This window comes from Oncorhynchus gorbuscha, unplaced genomic scaffold (genome assembly GCF_021184085.1).
Source record: "Oncorhynchus gorbuscha isolate QuinsamMale2020 ecotype Even-year unplaced genomic scaffold, OgorEven_v1.0 Un_scaffold_537, whole genome shotgun sequence".
Classification (NCBI taxonomy): Eukaryota; Metazoa; Chordata; class Actinopteri; order Salmoniformes; family Salmonidae; genus Oncorhynchus; species Oncorhynchus gorbuscha.
The window spans coordinates 100,863-117,500 of record NW_025745361.1 but is presented as its reverse complement, the minus strand read 5'-3'; the positions used below and the strand labels follow the sequence as shown (position 1 = coordinate 117,500).

The window sequence follows — 16,638 nt, the reverse complement described above, 5'->3', positions numbered from 1 at the left end:
TAGTAACAGAATGGTTATAGTAACAGATGATGGTTATAGTAACAGAATGGTTATAGTACAGATGATGGTTATAGTAACAGAATGGTTATAGTACAGATGATGGTTATAGTAACAGAATGGTTATAGTAACAGAATGGTTATAGTAACAGATGATGGTTATAGTAACAGAATGGTTATAGTAACAGATGATGGTTATAGTAACAGAAGGTGGTTATAGTAACAGAAGGTGGTTATAGTAACAGAATGGTTATAGTAACAGAATGGTTATAGTAACAGAATGGTTATAGTAACAGAATGGTTATAGTAACAGAATGGTTATAGTAACAGAATAGTTATAGTAACAGATGATGGTTATAGTAACAGAATGGTTATAGTAACAGATGGTGTTTATAGTAACAGAATGGTTATAGTACAGATGGTGGTTATAGTAACAGATGATGGTTATAGTAACAGAATGGTTATAGTAACAGATGGTGTTTATAGTAACAGAATGGTTATAGTAACAGATGGTGTTTATAGTAACAGAATGGTTATAGTAACAGATGGTGTTTATAGTAACAGAACCGGTTCCGGTTGGAGCGAGTGGTCGCATCTGCACAACGGTTTGATTTGTCTAATCTTAGCAATTTCTTCTCAGCTAGCTACATAGCCGTCTTTGTATCAAAGATAATTGCGTAATTATCGTATTTCGTCGTCCTAACGTAGTCTTCACTAGCCAGCTAGCTAACGTCCACTGATTAGCTGCACTGGAGAAACTATTACACTCAACTGAACGACTTGAGTAGTGTAGTGTTAGCTAGCTACATAGCTGTCTTTGCAGTCTTCGTATCATCGTATCCAAGATAGTTGTGTTGTTTAGGTTTAGAGTGTGTAGTCTTAGAGTGATTATCTTAATTTACCGAGGTTAGCTAGCCAGCTATTTGTCGTCCTTAACGTAGGTGACTCTGCTAGCTAGCCAACGCTAGCCAACGTCTTCTGTATAGAACTCAACAACCCGGTCGCATTCACAGGTAGTATCACATTTTCACTTCATTTCATTACAGTACAACGGTTTGATTTGTTTGATCGTAGCTAGCTACATAGCTAGCTACATAGCCGTCTTTGTATCAAAGATAATTGTGTAGTCTAGAGCGATTTTCTAGGTTCGCTAGCCAGCTATTGTCGTTCTTTTAACGCAACGTAACGTAAACAACACTGCTAGCTAGCCAGCTAGCCCCCGAATAGCAACACTGCAGAAACTATTACACTCAACGGAACGACTTGATTAGTGTAGTGTCAACAACGCACCCACTGCCAGCTGGCCTACTTCAGCAGTACTGTATCATTTTAATCATTTTAGTCAATAAGATTCTTGCTACGTAGCTTAACTTTCTGAACATTCGAGACGTGTAGTCCACTTGTCATTCCAATCTCCTTTGCATTAGCGTAGCCTCTTCTGTAGCCTGTCAACTATGTGTCTGTTTATCCCTGTTCTCTCCTCTCTGCACAGACCATACAAACGCTCCACACCGCGTGGCCGCGGCCACCCTACTCTGGTGGTCCCAGCGCGCACGACCCACGTGGAGTTCCAGGTCTCCGGTAGCCTCTGGAACTGCCAATCTGCGGTCAACAAGGCAGAGTTCATCTCAGCCTATGCCTCCCTCCAGTCCCTCGACTTCTTGGCACTGACGGAAACATGGATCACCACAGACAACACTGCTACTCCTACTGCTCTCTCTTCGTCCGCCCACGTGTTCTCGCACACCCCGAGAGCGTCTGGTCAGCGGGGTGGTGGCACCGGGATCCTCATCTCTCCCAAGTGGTCATTCTCTCTTTCTCCCTTACCCATCTGTCTATCGCCTCCTTTGAATTCCATGCTGTCACAGTTACTAGCCCTTTCAAGCTTAACATCCTTATCATTTATCGCCATCCAGGTTCCTCGGAGAGTTCATCAATGAGCTTGATGCCTTGATAAGCTCCTTTCCTGAGGACGGCTCACCTCTCACAGTTCTGGGCGACTTTAACCTCCCCACGTCTACCTTTGACTCTTTCCTCTCTGCCTCCTTCTTTCCACTCCTCTCCTCTTTTGACCTCACCCTCTCACCTTCCCCCCTACTCACAAGGCAGGCAATACGCTCGACCTCATCTTTACTAGATGCTGTTCTTCCACTAACCTCATTGCAACTCCCCTCCAAGTCTCCGACCACTGCCTTGTATCCTTTTCCCTCTCGCTCTCATCCAACACCTCCCACACTGCCCCTACTCGGATGGTATCGCGCCGTCCCAACCTTCGCTCTCTCTCCCCCGCTACTCTCTCCTCTTCCATCCTATCATCTCTTCCCTCCGCTCAAACCTTCTCCCACCTATCTCCTGATTCTGCCTCCTCAACCCTCCTCTCCTCCCTCTCTGCATCCCTTGACTCTCTATGTCCCCTATCCTCCAGGCCGGCTCGGTCCTCCCCTCCCGCTCCGTGGCTCGATGACTCATTGCGAGCTCACAGAACAGGGCTCCGGGCAGCCGAGCGGAAATGGAGGAAAACTCGCCTCCCTGCGGACCTGGCATCCTTTCACTCCCTCCTCTCTACATTTTCCTCCTCTGTCTCTGCTGCTAAAGCCACTTTCTACCACTCTAAATTCCAAGCATCTGCCTCTAACCCTAGGAAGCTCTTTGCCACCTTCTCCTCCCTCCTGAATCCTCCTCCCCCCCCCCTCCTCCCCTCTCTGCAGATGACTTCGTCAACCATTTTGAAAAGAAGGTCGACGACATCCGATCCTCGTTTGCTAAGTCAAACGACACCGCTGGTTCTGCTCACACTGCCCTACCCTGTGCTCTGAACTCTTTCTCCCCTCTCTCTCCTGATGAAATCTCGCGTCTTGTGACGGCCGGCCGCCCAACAACCTGCCCGCTTGACCCTATCCCCTCCTCTCTTCTCCAGACCATTTCCGGAGACCTTCTCCCTTACCTCACCTCGCTCATCAACTCATCCCTGACCGCTGGCTACGTCCCTTCCGTCTTCAAGAGAGCGAGAGTTGCACCCCTTCTGAAAAAACCTACACTCGATCCCTCCGATGTCAACAATTACAGACCAGTATCCCTTCTTTCTTTTCTCTCCAAAACTCTTGAACGTGCCGTCCTTGGCCAGCTCTCCCGCTATCTCTCTCTGAATGACCTTCTTGATCCAAATCAGTCAGGTTTCAAGACTAGTCATTCAACTGAGACTGCTCTCCTCTGTATCACGGAGGCGCTGCGCACTGCTAAAGCTAACTCTCTCTCCTCTGCTCTCATCCTTCTAGATCTATCGGCTGCCTTCGATACTGTGAACCATCAGATCCTCCTCTCCACCCTCTCCGAGTTGGGCATCTCCGGTGCGGCCCACGCTTGGATTGCGTCCTACCTGACAGGTCGCTCCTACCAGGTGGCGTGGCGAGAATCTGTCTCCTCACCACGCGCTCTCACCACTGGTGTCCCCCAGGGCTCTGTTCTTGGCCCTCTCCTATTCTCGCTATACACCAAGTCACTTGGCTCTGTCATAACCTCACATGGTCTCTCTTATCATTGCTATGCAGACGACACACAATTAATCTTCTCCTTTCCCCCTTCTGATGACCAGGTGGCGAATCGCATCTCTGCATGTCTGGCAGACATATCAGTGTGGATGACGGATCACCACCTCAAGCTGAACCTCGGCAAGACGGAGCTGCTCTTCCTCCCGGGGAAGGACTGCCCATTCCATGATCTCGCCATCACGGTTGACAACTCCATTGTGTCCTCCTCCCAGAGCGCCAAGAACCTTGGCGTGATCCTGGCCAACACCCTGTCGTTCTCAACCAACATCAAGGCGGTGGCCCGTTCCTGTAGGTTCATGCTCTACAACATCCGCAGAGTACGACCCTGCCTCACACAGGAAGCGGCGCAGGTCCTAATCCAGGCACTTGTCATCTCCCGTCTGGATTACTGCAACTCGCTGTTGGCTGGGCTCCCGGCCTGTGCCATTAAACCCCTTCAACTCATCCAGAACGCCGCAGCCCGTCTGGTGTTCAACCTTCCCAAGTTCTCTCACGTCACCCCGCTCCTCCGTTCTCTCCACTGGCTTCCAGTTGAAGCTCGCATCCGCTACAAGACCATGGTGCTTGCCTACGGAGCTGTGAGGGGAACGGCACCTCAGTACCTCCAGGCTCTGATCAGGCCCTACACCCAAACAAGGGCACTGCGTTCATCCACCTCTGGCCTGCTCGCCTCCCTACCACTGAGGAAGTACAGCTCACGCTCAGCCCAGTCAAAACTGTTCGCTGCCCTGGCCCCCCAATGGTGGAACAAACTCCCTCACGACGCCAGGACAGCGGAGTCAATCACCACCTTCCGGAGACACCTGAAACCCCACCTCTTTAAGGAATACCTAGGATAGGATAAGTAATCCCTCTCACCCCCCTTAAGTTTTAGATGCACTATTGTAAAGTGACTGTTCCACTGGATGTCATAAGATGAATGCACCAATTTGTAAGTCGCTCTGGATAAGAGCGTCTGCTAAATGACTTAAATGTAAATGTAAATGTAAATGTAGAATGGTTATAGTAACAGATGGTGTTTATAGTAACAGAATGGTTATAGTAACAGATGATGGTTATAGTAACAGAATGGTTATAGTAACAGAATGGTTATAGTAACAGATGGTGTTTATAGTAACAGAATGGTTATAGTAACAGAATGGTTATAGTAACAGAATGGTTATAGTAACAGATGATGGTTATAGTAACAGATGGTGGTTATAGTAACAGAATGGTTATAGTAACAGATGATGGTTATAGTAACAGAATGGTTATAGTAACAGAATGGTTATAGTAACAGATGATGGTTATAGTAACAGATGGTGGTTATAGTAACAGAATGGTTATAGTAACAGATGATGGTTATAGTAACAGAATGGTTATAGTAACATAATGGTTATAGTCACAGATGATGGTTATAGTAACAGAATGGTTATAGTAACAGATGATGGTTATAGTAACAGATGGTGGTTATAGTAACAGAATGGTTATAGTACAGATGATGGTTATAGTAACAGAATGGTTATAGTAACAGATGGTGTTTATAGTAACAGAATGGTTATAGTAACAGATGATGGTTATAGTAACAGAATGGTTATAGTAACAGAATGGTTATAGTAACAGATGGTGTTTATAGTAACAGAATGGTTATAGTAACAGAATGGTTATAGTAACAGAATGGTGGTTATAGTAACAGAATGGTTATAGTAGCAGAATGGTTATAGTAACAGAATGGTTATAGTAACAGAATGGTTATAGTAACAGATGATGGTTATAGTAACAGATGGTGTTTATAGTAACAGAATGGTTATAGTAACAGAATGGTTATAGTAACAGAATGGTGGTTATAGTAACAGAATGGTTATAGTAACAGAATGGTTATAGTAAATTCACAGACAACACAAAGATTCCTTGATGCCCTTCCAGACTCCCTCTGCCTACCCAAGGACGCCAGAGGACAAAAATCCGTTAACCACCTAACTGAGGATCTCAATTTAACCTTGCGCAATACCCTAGATGCAGTTGCACCCCTAAAAACTAAAAAAATGTCTCATAAGAAACTAGCTCCATGGTACACAGAAAATACCCGAGCTCTGAAGCAAGCTTCCAGAAAATTGGAACGGAAATGGCGCCACACCAAACTGGAAGTCTTCCGACTAGCTTGGAAGGATGGTACCGTGCAGTACCGAAGAGCCCTTACTGCTGCTCGATCGTCCTATTTTTCTAACTTAATTGAGGAAAATAAGAACAATCCGAAATTCCTTTTTGATACTGTGGCAAAGCTAACTAAAAAGCAGCATTCCCCAAGAGAGGATGACTTGCACTTTAGCAGTGATAAATTCATGAACTTCTTTGAGGAAAAGATTATGATTATTAGAAAGCAAATTACGGACTCCTCTTTAAACCTGCGTATTCCTCCAAACCTCAGTTGTCCTGAGTCTGCACAACTCTGCCAGGACCTAGGATCAAGAGAGACGCTCAAGTGTTTTAGTACTATATCTCTTGACACAATGATGAAAATAATCATGGACTCTAAACCTTCAAGCTGTATACTGGACCCTATTCCAACTAAACTACTGAAAGAGCTGCTTCCTGTGCTTGGCCCTCCTATGTTGAACATAATAAACGGCTCTCTATCCACTGGATGTGTACCAAACTCACTAAAAGTGGCAGTAATAAAGCCTCTCTTGAAAAAGCCAAACCTTGACCCAGAAAATATAAAAAACTATCGGCCTATATCGAATCTTCCATTCCTCTCAAAGATTTTAGAGAAGGCTGTTGCGCAGCAACTCACTGCCTTCCTGAAGACAAACAATGTATACGAAATGCTTCAGTCTGGTTTTAGACCCCATCATAGCACTGAGACGGCACTTGTGAAGGTGGTAAATGACATTTTGATGGCATCGGACCGAGGCTCTGCATCTGTCCTCGTGCTCCTAGACCTTAGTGCTGCTTTTGATACCATCGATCACCACATTCTTTTGGAGAGATTGGAAACCCAAATTGGTCTACACGGACATGTTCTGGCCTGGTTTAGGTCTTATCTGTCGGAAAGATATCAGTTTGTCTCTGTGAATGGTTTGTCCTCTGACAAATCAACTGTACATTTCGGTGTTCCTCAAGGTTCTGTTTTAGGACCACTATTGTTTTCACTATATATTTTACCTCTTGGGCATGTTATTCGAAAACATAATGTAAACTTTCACTGCTATGCGGATGACACACAGCTGTACATTTCAATGAAACATGGTGAAGCACCAAAATTGCCCTCGCTAGAAGCATGTGTTTCAGACATAAGGAAGTGGATGGCTGCAAACTTTCTACTATTAAACTCGGACAAAACAGAGATGCTTGTTCTAGGTCCCAAGAAACAAAGAGATCTTCTGTTGAATCTGACAATTAATCTTAATGGTTGTACAGTCGTCTCAAATAAAACTGTGAAGGACCTCGGCGTTACTCTGGACCCTGATCTCTCTTTTGAAGAACACATCAAGACCATTTCGAGGATAGCTTTTTTCCATCTACGTAACATTGCAAAAATCAGAAACTTTCTGTCCAAAAATGATGCAGAAAAATTAATCCATGCTTTTGTCACTTCTAGGTTAGACTACTGCAATGCTCTATTTTCCGGCTACCCGGATAAAGCACTAAATAAACTTCAGTTAGTGCTAAATACGGCTGCTAGAATCCTGACTAGAACCAAAAAATTTGATCATATTACTCCAGTGCTAGCCTCTCTACACTGGCTTCCTGTCAAAGCAAGGGCTGATTTCAAGGTTTTACTGCTAACCTACAAAGCATTACATGGGCTTGCTCCTACCTACCTCTCTGATTTGGTCCTGCCGTACATACCTATACGTACGCTACGGTCACAAGACGCAGGCCTCCTAATTGTCCCTAGAATTTCTAAGCAAACAGCTGGAGGCAGGGCTTTCTCCTATAGAGCTCCATTTTTATGGAACGGTCTGCCTACCCATGTCAGAGACGCAAACTCGGTCTCAACCTTTAAGTCTTTACTGAAGACTCATCTCTTCAGTGGGTCATATGATTGAGTGTAGTCTGGCCCAGGAGTGGGAAGGTGAACGGAAAGGCTCTGGAGCAACGAACCGCCCTTGCTGTCTCTGCCTGGCCGGTTCCCCTTTTTCCACTGGGATTCTCTGCCTCTAGCCCTGTTACGGGGCTGAGTCACTGGCTTGCTGGGGCTCTCTCGTGCCGTCCCTGGGGGGGTGCGTCACCTGGGTGGGTTGATTCACTGTTGTGGTCGGCCTGTCTGGGTTCCCCCCCCCCCCTTGGGTTGTACCGTGTCGGAGATCTTTGTGGGCTATACTCGGCCTTGTCTCAGGATGGTAAGTTGGTGGTTGAAGATTTCCCTCTAGTGGTGTGGGGGCTGTGCTTTGGCAAAGTGGGTGGGGTTATATCCTTCCTGTTTGGCCCTGTCCGGGGTGTCCTCGGATGGGGCCACAGTGTCTCCTGACCCCTCCTGTCTCAGCCTCCAGTATTTATGCTGCAGTAGTTTGTGTCGGGGGCTAGGGTCAGTTTGTTTATCTGGAGTACTTCTCCTGTCCTATTCGGTGTCCTGTGTAAATCTAAGTGTGCGTTCTCTAATTCTCTCCTTCTCTCTTTCTTTCTCTCTCTCGGAGGACCTGAGCCCTAGAACCATGCCCCAGGACTACCTGACATGATGACTCCTTGCTGTCCCCAGTCCACCTGGCCATGCTGCTGCTCCAGTTTCAACTGGCCTGGGCCCTAGGACCATGTCCCAGGACTACCTGACATGAGGACTCCTTGCTGTCCCCAGTCCACCTGGCCATGCTCCTGCTCCAGTTTCAACTGACCTGAGCCCTAGGACCGTGCCCCAGGACTACCTGACATGATGGCTCCTTGCTGTCCCCAGTCCACCTGACTGTGCTGCTGCTCCAGTTTCAACTGTTCTGCCTTATTATTATTTGACCATGCTGGTCATTTATGAACATTTGAACATCTTGGTCATGTTCTGTTATAATCTCTACCCGGCACAGCCAGAAGAGGACTGGCCACCCCACATAGCCCGGTTCCTCTCTAGGTTTCTTCCTAGGTTTTGGCCTTTCTAGGGAGTTTTTCCTAGCCACCGTGCTTTTACACCTGCATTGTTTGCTGTTTGGGGTTTTAGGCTGGGTTTCTGTACAGCACTTTGAGATATCAGCTGACGTACGAAGGGCTATATAAATAAATTTGATTTGATTTGATTTGAGTAACAGATGATGGTTATAGTAACAGATGGTGGTTATAGTAACAGAATGGTTATAGTAACAGATGGTGGTTATAGTAACAGAATGGTTATAGTAACAGAATGGTTATAGTCACAGATGATGGTTATAGAAACAGATGATGGTTATAGTAACAGATGGTGGTTATAGTAACAGAATGGTTATAGTAACAGAATGGTTATAGTAACAGAATAGTTATAGTAACAAAATGGTTATAGTAACAGAAAGGTTATAGTAACAGATGATGGTTATAGTAACAGAATGGTGGTTATAGTAACAGATGGTGGTTATAGTAACAGAATGGTGGTTATAGTAACAGATGATGGTTATAGTAACAGATGGTGGTTATAGTAACAGAATGGTTATAGTAACAGAATGGTTATAGTAACAGAATAGTTATAGTAACAAAATGGTTATAGTAACAGAATGGTTATAGTAACAGAATGGTTATAGTAACAGAATGGTGGTTATAGTAACAGAATGGTTATAGTAACAGAATGGTTATAGTAACAGATGATGGTTATAGTAACAGATGGTGGTTATAGTAACAGAATGGTTATAGTAACAGATGATGGTTATAGTAACAGAATGGTTATAGTAACAGAATGGTTATAGTAACAGAATGGTTATAGTAACCGAATGGTTATAGTAACATAATGGTTATAGTAACAGATGATGGTTATAGTAACAGATGATGGTTATAGTAACAGAATGGTTATAGTACAGATGATGGTTATAGTAACAGATGATGGTTATAGTAACATAATGGTTATAGTAACAGAATGGTTATAGTAACAGAATGGTTATAGTAACAGATGGTGGTTATAGTAACAGATGGTGGTTATAGTAACAGATGGTGGTTATAGTAACAGATGGTGGTTATAGTAACATATGGTGGTTATAGTAACAGATGGTGGTTATAGTAACAGATGGTGGTTATAGTAACAGATGGTGGTTATAGTAACAGATGGTTATAATAACAGATGGTGGTTATAGTAACAGATGGTTATAGTAACAGATGGTGGTTATAGTAACAGATGGTTATAATAACAGATGGTGGTTATAATAACAGAATGGTGGTTATAGTAACATAATGGTTATAGTAACAGATGGTGGTTATAGTAACAGATGGTTATAATAACAGATGGTGGTTATAGTAACAGAATGGTTATAGTAACAGATGGTGGTTATAATAACAGAATGGTTATAGTAACAGAATAGTTATAGTAACAGAATGGTTATAGTAACAGATGGTGGTTATAATAACAGAATGGTTATAGTAACAGAATGGTTATAGTAACAGATGGTGGTTATAGTAACAGATGGTTATAATAACAGATGGTGGTTATAGTAACAGATGGTGGTTATAGTAACAGATGATGGTTATAGTAACAGAATGGTTATAGTAACAGATGGTGGTTATAGTAACAGATGGTGGTTATAATAACAGAATGGTTATAGTAACAGAATGGTTATAGTAACAGATGGTGGTTATAGTAACAGATGGTTATAATAACAGATGGTGGTTATAGTAACAGAATGGTTATAGTAACAGATGGTGGTTATAATAACAGAATGGTTATAGTAACATAATAGTTATAGTAACAGAATGGTTATAGTAACAGATGGTGTTTATAGTAACAGATGATGGTTATAGTAACAGATGATGGTTATAGTAACAGAATAGTTATAGTAACAGAATGGTTATAGTAACAGAATGGTTATACTAACAGATGATGGTTATAGTAACAGAATAGTTATAGTAACAGAATGGTTATAGTAACAGAATAGTTATAGTAACAGATGGTGGTTATAATAACAGAATGGTGGTTATAGTAACAGAATGGTTATAGTAACAGATGATGGTTATAGTAACAGAATGGTTATAGTAACAGAATGGTTATAGTAACAGATGATGGTTATAGTAACAGAATGGTTATAGTAACAGAATGGTTATAGTAACAGATGATGGTTATAGTAACAGATGATGGTTATAGTAACAGAATGGTTATAGTAACAGAATAGTTATAGTAACAGATGGTGGTTATAATAACAGAATGGTTATAGTAACAGAATGGTTATAGTCACAGATGGTGGTTATAGTAACAGAATGGTTATAGTAACAGATGATGGTTATAGTAACAGATGGTGGTTATAGTAACAGAATGGTTATAGTAACATAATAGTTATAGTAACAGAATGGTGGTTATAATAACAGAATGGTGGTTATAGTAACAGAATGGTTATAGTAACAGATGATGGTTATAGTAACAGAATGGTTATAGTAACAGAATGGTTATAGTAACAGATGATGGTTATAGTAACAGATGATGGTTATAGTAACAGATGATGGTTATAGTAACAGATGATGGTTATAGTAACAGAATGGTTATAGTAACAGATGGTGGTTATAGTAACAGATGGTGGTTATAATAACAGAATGGTTATAGTAACAGATGATTATAATAACATAATGGTTATAGTAACAGATGGTTATAATAACAGATAGTGGTTATAGTAACAGATGATGGTTATAGTAACAGAATGGTTATAGTAACAGAATGGTGGTTATAGTAACAGATGATGGTTATAGTAACAGATGATGGTTATAGTAACAGATGATGGTTATAGTAACAGATGATGGTTATAGTAACAGATGATGGTTATAGTAACAGAATGGTTATAATAACAGAATGGTTATAGTAACAGATGGTGGTTATGGTAACAGAATGGTTATAGTAACAGAATGGTTATAGTAACAGATGGTGGTTATAGTAACAGATGATGGTTATAGTAACAGATGATGGTTATAGTAACAGAATGGTTATAGTAACAGAATGGTTATAGTAACAGATGATGGTTATAGTAACAGATGGTGGTTATAGTAACAGAATGGTTATAGTAACAGATATATATAATAATAATAATATATGCCATTTAGCAGACGCTTTTATCCAAAGCGACTTACAGTCATGTGTGCATACATTCTACGTATGGGTGGTCCCGGGGATCGAACCCACTACCCTGGCGTTACAAGCGCCATGCTCTACCAACTGAGCTACAGAAGGACCACTGGTGGTTATAGTAACAGATGATGGTTATAGTAACAGATGATGGTTATAGTAACAGATGATCTGTTACTATGGTTATAGTAACAGATGATGGTTATAGTAACAGAATAGTTATAGTAACAGATGGTGGTTATAGTAACAGAATGGTTATAGTAACAGATGATGGTTATAGTAACAGAATGGTTATAGTAACAGATGGTGTTTATAGTAACAGAATGGTTATAGTAACAGATGGTGGTTATAGTAACAGATGATGGTTATAGTAACAGAATGGTTATAGTAACAGAATGGTTATAGTAACAGAATGGTTATAGTAACAGATGATGGTTATAGTAACAGATGGTGGTTATAGTAACAGAATGGTTATAGTAACAGAATGGTTATAGTAACAGATGGTGGTTATAGTAACAGATGGTGGTTATAGTAACAGATGATGGTTATAGTAACAGAATGGTTATAGTAACAGATGGTGGTTTTGGTAACAGAATGGTTATAGTAACAGAATGGTTATAGTAACAGATGGTGGTTATAGTAACAGATGATGGTTATAGTAACAGAATGGTTATAGTAATAGAATGGTTATAGTAACAGAATGGTTATAGTAACAGAATGGTTATAGTAACAGAATGGTTATAGTAACAGATGGTGGTTATAGTAACAGAATGGTTATAGTAACAGAATGGTTATAGTAACAGAATGGTTATAGTAACAGATGGTGGTTATGGTAACAGAATGGTTATAATAACAGAATGGTTATAGTAACAGATGGTGGTTATGGTAACAGAATGGTTATAATAACAGAATGGTTATAGTAACAGATGGTGGTTATAGTAACATAATGGTTATAGTAACAGAATGGTTATAGTAACAGAATGGTTATAGTAACAGATGATGGTTATAGTAACAGATGATGTTTATAGTAACAGATGATGGTTATAGTAACAGAATGGTTATAGTAACAGAATGGTTATAGTAACAGAATGGTTATAGTAACAGATGGTGGTTATAGTAACAGAATGGTTATAGTAACAGATGATGGTTATAGTAACAGAATGGTTATAGTAACAGAATGGTTATAGTAACAGAATAGTTATAGTAACAGATGGTGGTTATAGTAACAGATGATGGTTATAGTAACAGAATGGTTATAGTAACAGAATGGTTATAGTAACAGATGGTGGTTATAGTAACAGAATGGTTATAGTAACAGATGATGGTTATAGTAACAGAATGGTTATAGTAACAGAATGGTTATAGTAACAGAATAGTTATAGTAACAGATGGTGGTTATAGTAACAGATGATGGTTATAGTAACAGATGATGGTTATAGTAACAGATGGTGGTTATAGTAACAGAATGGTTATAGTAACAGATGATGGTTATAGTAACAGATGGTGGTTATAGTAACAGATGATGGTTATAGTAACAGATGGTGGTTATAGTAACAGAGTGGTTATAGTGACAGATGATAGATATAAAAGTGCATGTGTCTTTGTGTCTGTGTGTGCACGTGCGTGTCTGTCTGTGTGTGCACGTGCGTGTGTGTGTGTCTTACCAACGATAGTGGAGAAGCGTCTGGTGGGCTCCTTGCCAGTCACCAGCTTGTACAGGTCAGGATAATAGAACTCCAGACTCTCCAGAAAAACCACATAACCTCGCTCTCCTTTACCATGAAGAATGTCTAACAGACGACCTACACACACACACACACACACACACACACACACACACACACACACACACACACACACACACACACACACACACACACACACACACACACACACACACACACACACACACACACACACACACACACACACACACACACACGTGCACACACACACACACACACACACACACACACACACACACACACACACACACACACACACACACACACACACACACACACACACACACACACACACACACACACACACACACACACACACACACACGTCCAGGGGAGAAAGTAGATTTAATTTATTGTTATGCCTTGTAATGTGTAATCTGATTGATAACACAGACACACCCTCTTCCTTTATAGACACACCCCCCTGCTTTATAGACACACCCACCGCTCTCTAGACACACCCTCCTGCTTTATAGCCCCACCTCCTGCTTCATAGACACACCCTCCTCCATTATAGACACACCCTCCTGCTCTATAGACACACCCTCCTGCTTTATAGCCCCACCTCTTGCTTTACAAACACACAAACACACCACGTGCCTACCTGCTTACCTGGTACTTCCTGTATATAGCCATGTTATTACCTGGTACTTCCTGTATATAGCCATGTTATTACCTGGTACTTCCTGTATATAACCATGTTATTACCTGGTACTTCCTGTATATAACCATGTTATTACCTGGTACTTCCTGTCTATAGCCATGTTATTACTTGGTACTTCCTGTCTATAGCCATGTTATTACCTGGTACTTCCTGTATATAACCATGTTATTACCTGGTACTTCCTGTATATAGCCATGTTATTACCTGGTACTTCCTGTATATAGCCATGCTATTACCTGGTACTCCCTGTCTATAGCCATGTTATTACCTGGTACTTCCTGTATATAACCATGTTATTACCTGGTACTTCCTGTTTATAACCATGTTATTACCTGGTACTTCCTGTATATAGCCATGTTATTACCTGGTACTTCCTGTATATAGCCATGTTATTTCCTGTTATCGCTGCACATTGACTCAGTACTGTTGGAAAAGTACCCATAAATAAGCATGTCACTGTTAGTCTACACCTGTTGTTTACGAAGTGACAAATACAATTTGATTTGACACAAGTATTAATTTCCACAGTCTGCTGCCTCAGAGTCTTTAGATACTTTTGTCAGGTTTTACTATATAATTAATTTTTTTATTTTTTTATTTCACCTTTATTTAACCAGGTAGTCTAGTTGAGAACAAGTTCTCATTTGCAACTGCGACCTGGCCAAGATAAAGCATAGCAGTGTGAACAGACAACACAGAGTTACTTCCGGCGCCGACAGAGATGGCCGCCTCGCTTCGCGTTCTAGGAAACTATGCAGTTTTTTGTTTTTTTACGTGTTATTTCTTACATTAGTACCCCAGGTCATCTTAGGTTTCATTACATACAGTCGAGAAGAACTACTGAATATAAGATCAGCGTCAACTCACCATCAGTACGACCAAGAACATGTTTTCCGCGACGCGGATCCTGTGTTCTGCCTTATAAACAGGACAACGGAATGGATCGCATGCAGCGACCCAAAAAAACGACTCCGAAAAAGAGGGAAACGTAGCGGTCTTCTGGTCAGACTCCGGACAAGGGCACATCGCGCACCACTCCCCAGCATTCTTCTTGCCAATGTCCAGTCTCTTGACAACAAGGTTGATGAAATCCGAGCAAGGGTAGCATTCCAGAGGGACATCAGAGACTGCAACGTTCTCTGCTTCACGGAAACATGGCTTACTGGGAAGACGCTATCCGATGCGGTGCAGCCAACGGGTTTCTCCACGCATCGCGCCGACAGAAACAAACATCTTTCTGGTAAGAAGAGTGGCGGGAGCGTATGCCTCATGACTAACGAGACATGGTGTGATGAAAGAAACATACAGGAACTCAAATCCTTCTGTTTGTCACGCCTTGGTCATTGTATTTTGTGTTTTTGTTATATGTTTGGGTAGGCCAGGGTGTAATATAATAATAATATAATATATGCCATTTAGCAGACGCTTTTATCCAAAGCGACTTACAGTCATGTGTGCATACATTCTACGTATGGGTGGTCCCGGGGATAGTGTGTGACATGGGTTTATATTTGTTGTATTCGTATTGGGGTTTGTATTATTTGGGATTGCGGCTGATTATGTTATGCTGGTGAATGAGGACCCAAAAGCGACTTAATGGAAACAGTCTTTATTCACGTCTTAAACAAAAGCGATAATCCTAATGCAAAAACAGAAAAACTGAAATCCACTCGTCAGTAGAGAGGAATGACTGGAGACGCGACCACAGACTGCAGGTCGCCGGGAAGGCACCGGCCGTAGCAGACATTGACACCTGCTCACACGCAGCATCTGAAGAAGGCAAAACACGACAGGGCGGAACAAGGACACAGAACAGCGAACATCAAGCAAGGATCCGACAAGGACAGAAGCGGAAAACAGAGGGAGAAATAGGAACTCTAATCAGAGGGCAAAATAGGGGACAGGTGTGAAAAGAGTAAATGAGGTAGTTAGGAGAATGAGGAACAGCTGGGAGCAGGAACGGAACGATAGAGAGAGAGAGCGAGAGAGGGAGAGAGGGAGGGGGAGAGAGGGATAGAAAGAGGGAAAGAACCTAATAAGACCAGCAGAGGGAAACGAATAGAAGGGAAGCACAGAGACAAGACATGATAACCAATGACAAAACATGACAGTACCCCCCCACTCACCGAGCGCCTCCTAGCGCACTCGAGGAGGAACCCTGGCGGCAACGGAGGAAATCATCAATCAACGAACGGTCCAGCACGTCCCGAGATGGAACCCAACTCCTCTCCTCAGGACCGTAACCCTCCCAATCCACTAAGTACTGGTGACCACGTCCCCGAGAACGCATGTCCATGAACTTCCGTACCTTGCAAATAGGTGCGCCCTCGACAAGGACGGGGGGGGGAGGGAAGACGAACGGGGGCGCGAAGAAAAGGCTTGACACAGGAGACATGGAAGACAGGGCGGAAGAAGCAGTCGCACAGCGACAGGATTGACAACCTGAGAGACACGGAACGGACCAATGAACCGCGGAGTCAACTTGCGAGAAGCTGT

The 16,638-nt window shown here is 42.3% G+C and overlaps 1 protein-coding gene across 1 annotated transcript in view; it reads right to left on the bottom strand.

Annotated features, from left to right (window-relative positions):
* LOC124018517 (caspase recruitment domain-containing protein 11-like) overlaps positions 1 to 16,638 on the bottom strand; it is a 77,587-nt gene that overhangs the window by 12,567 nt on the left and 48,382 nt on the right. Inside the window, exon 3 of the mRNA XM_046333848.1 lies at positions 13,398 to 13,535. Within this exon, the coding sequence (XP_046189804.1) occupies positions 13,398 to 13,535 (138 nt within the window). The remainder of the gene's footprint in view (positions 1 to 13,397; positions 13,536 to 16,638) is intronic.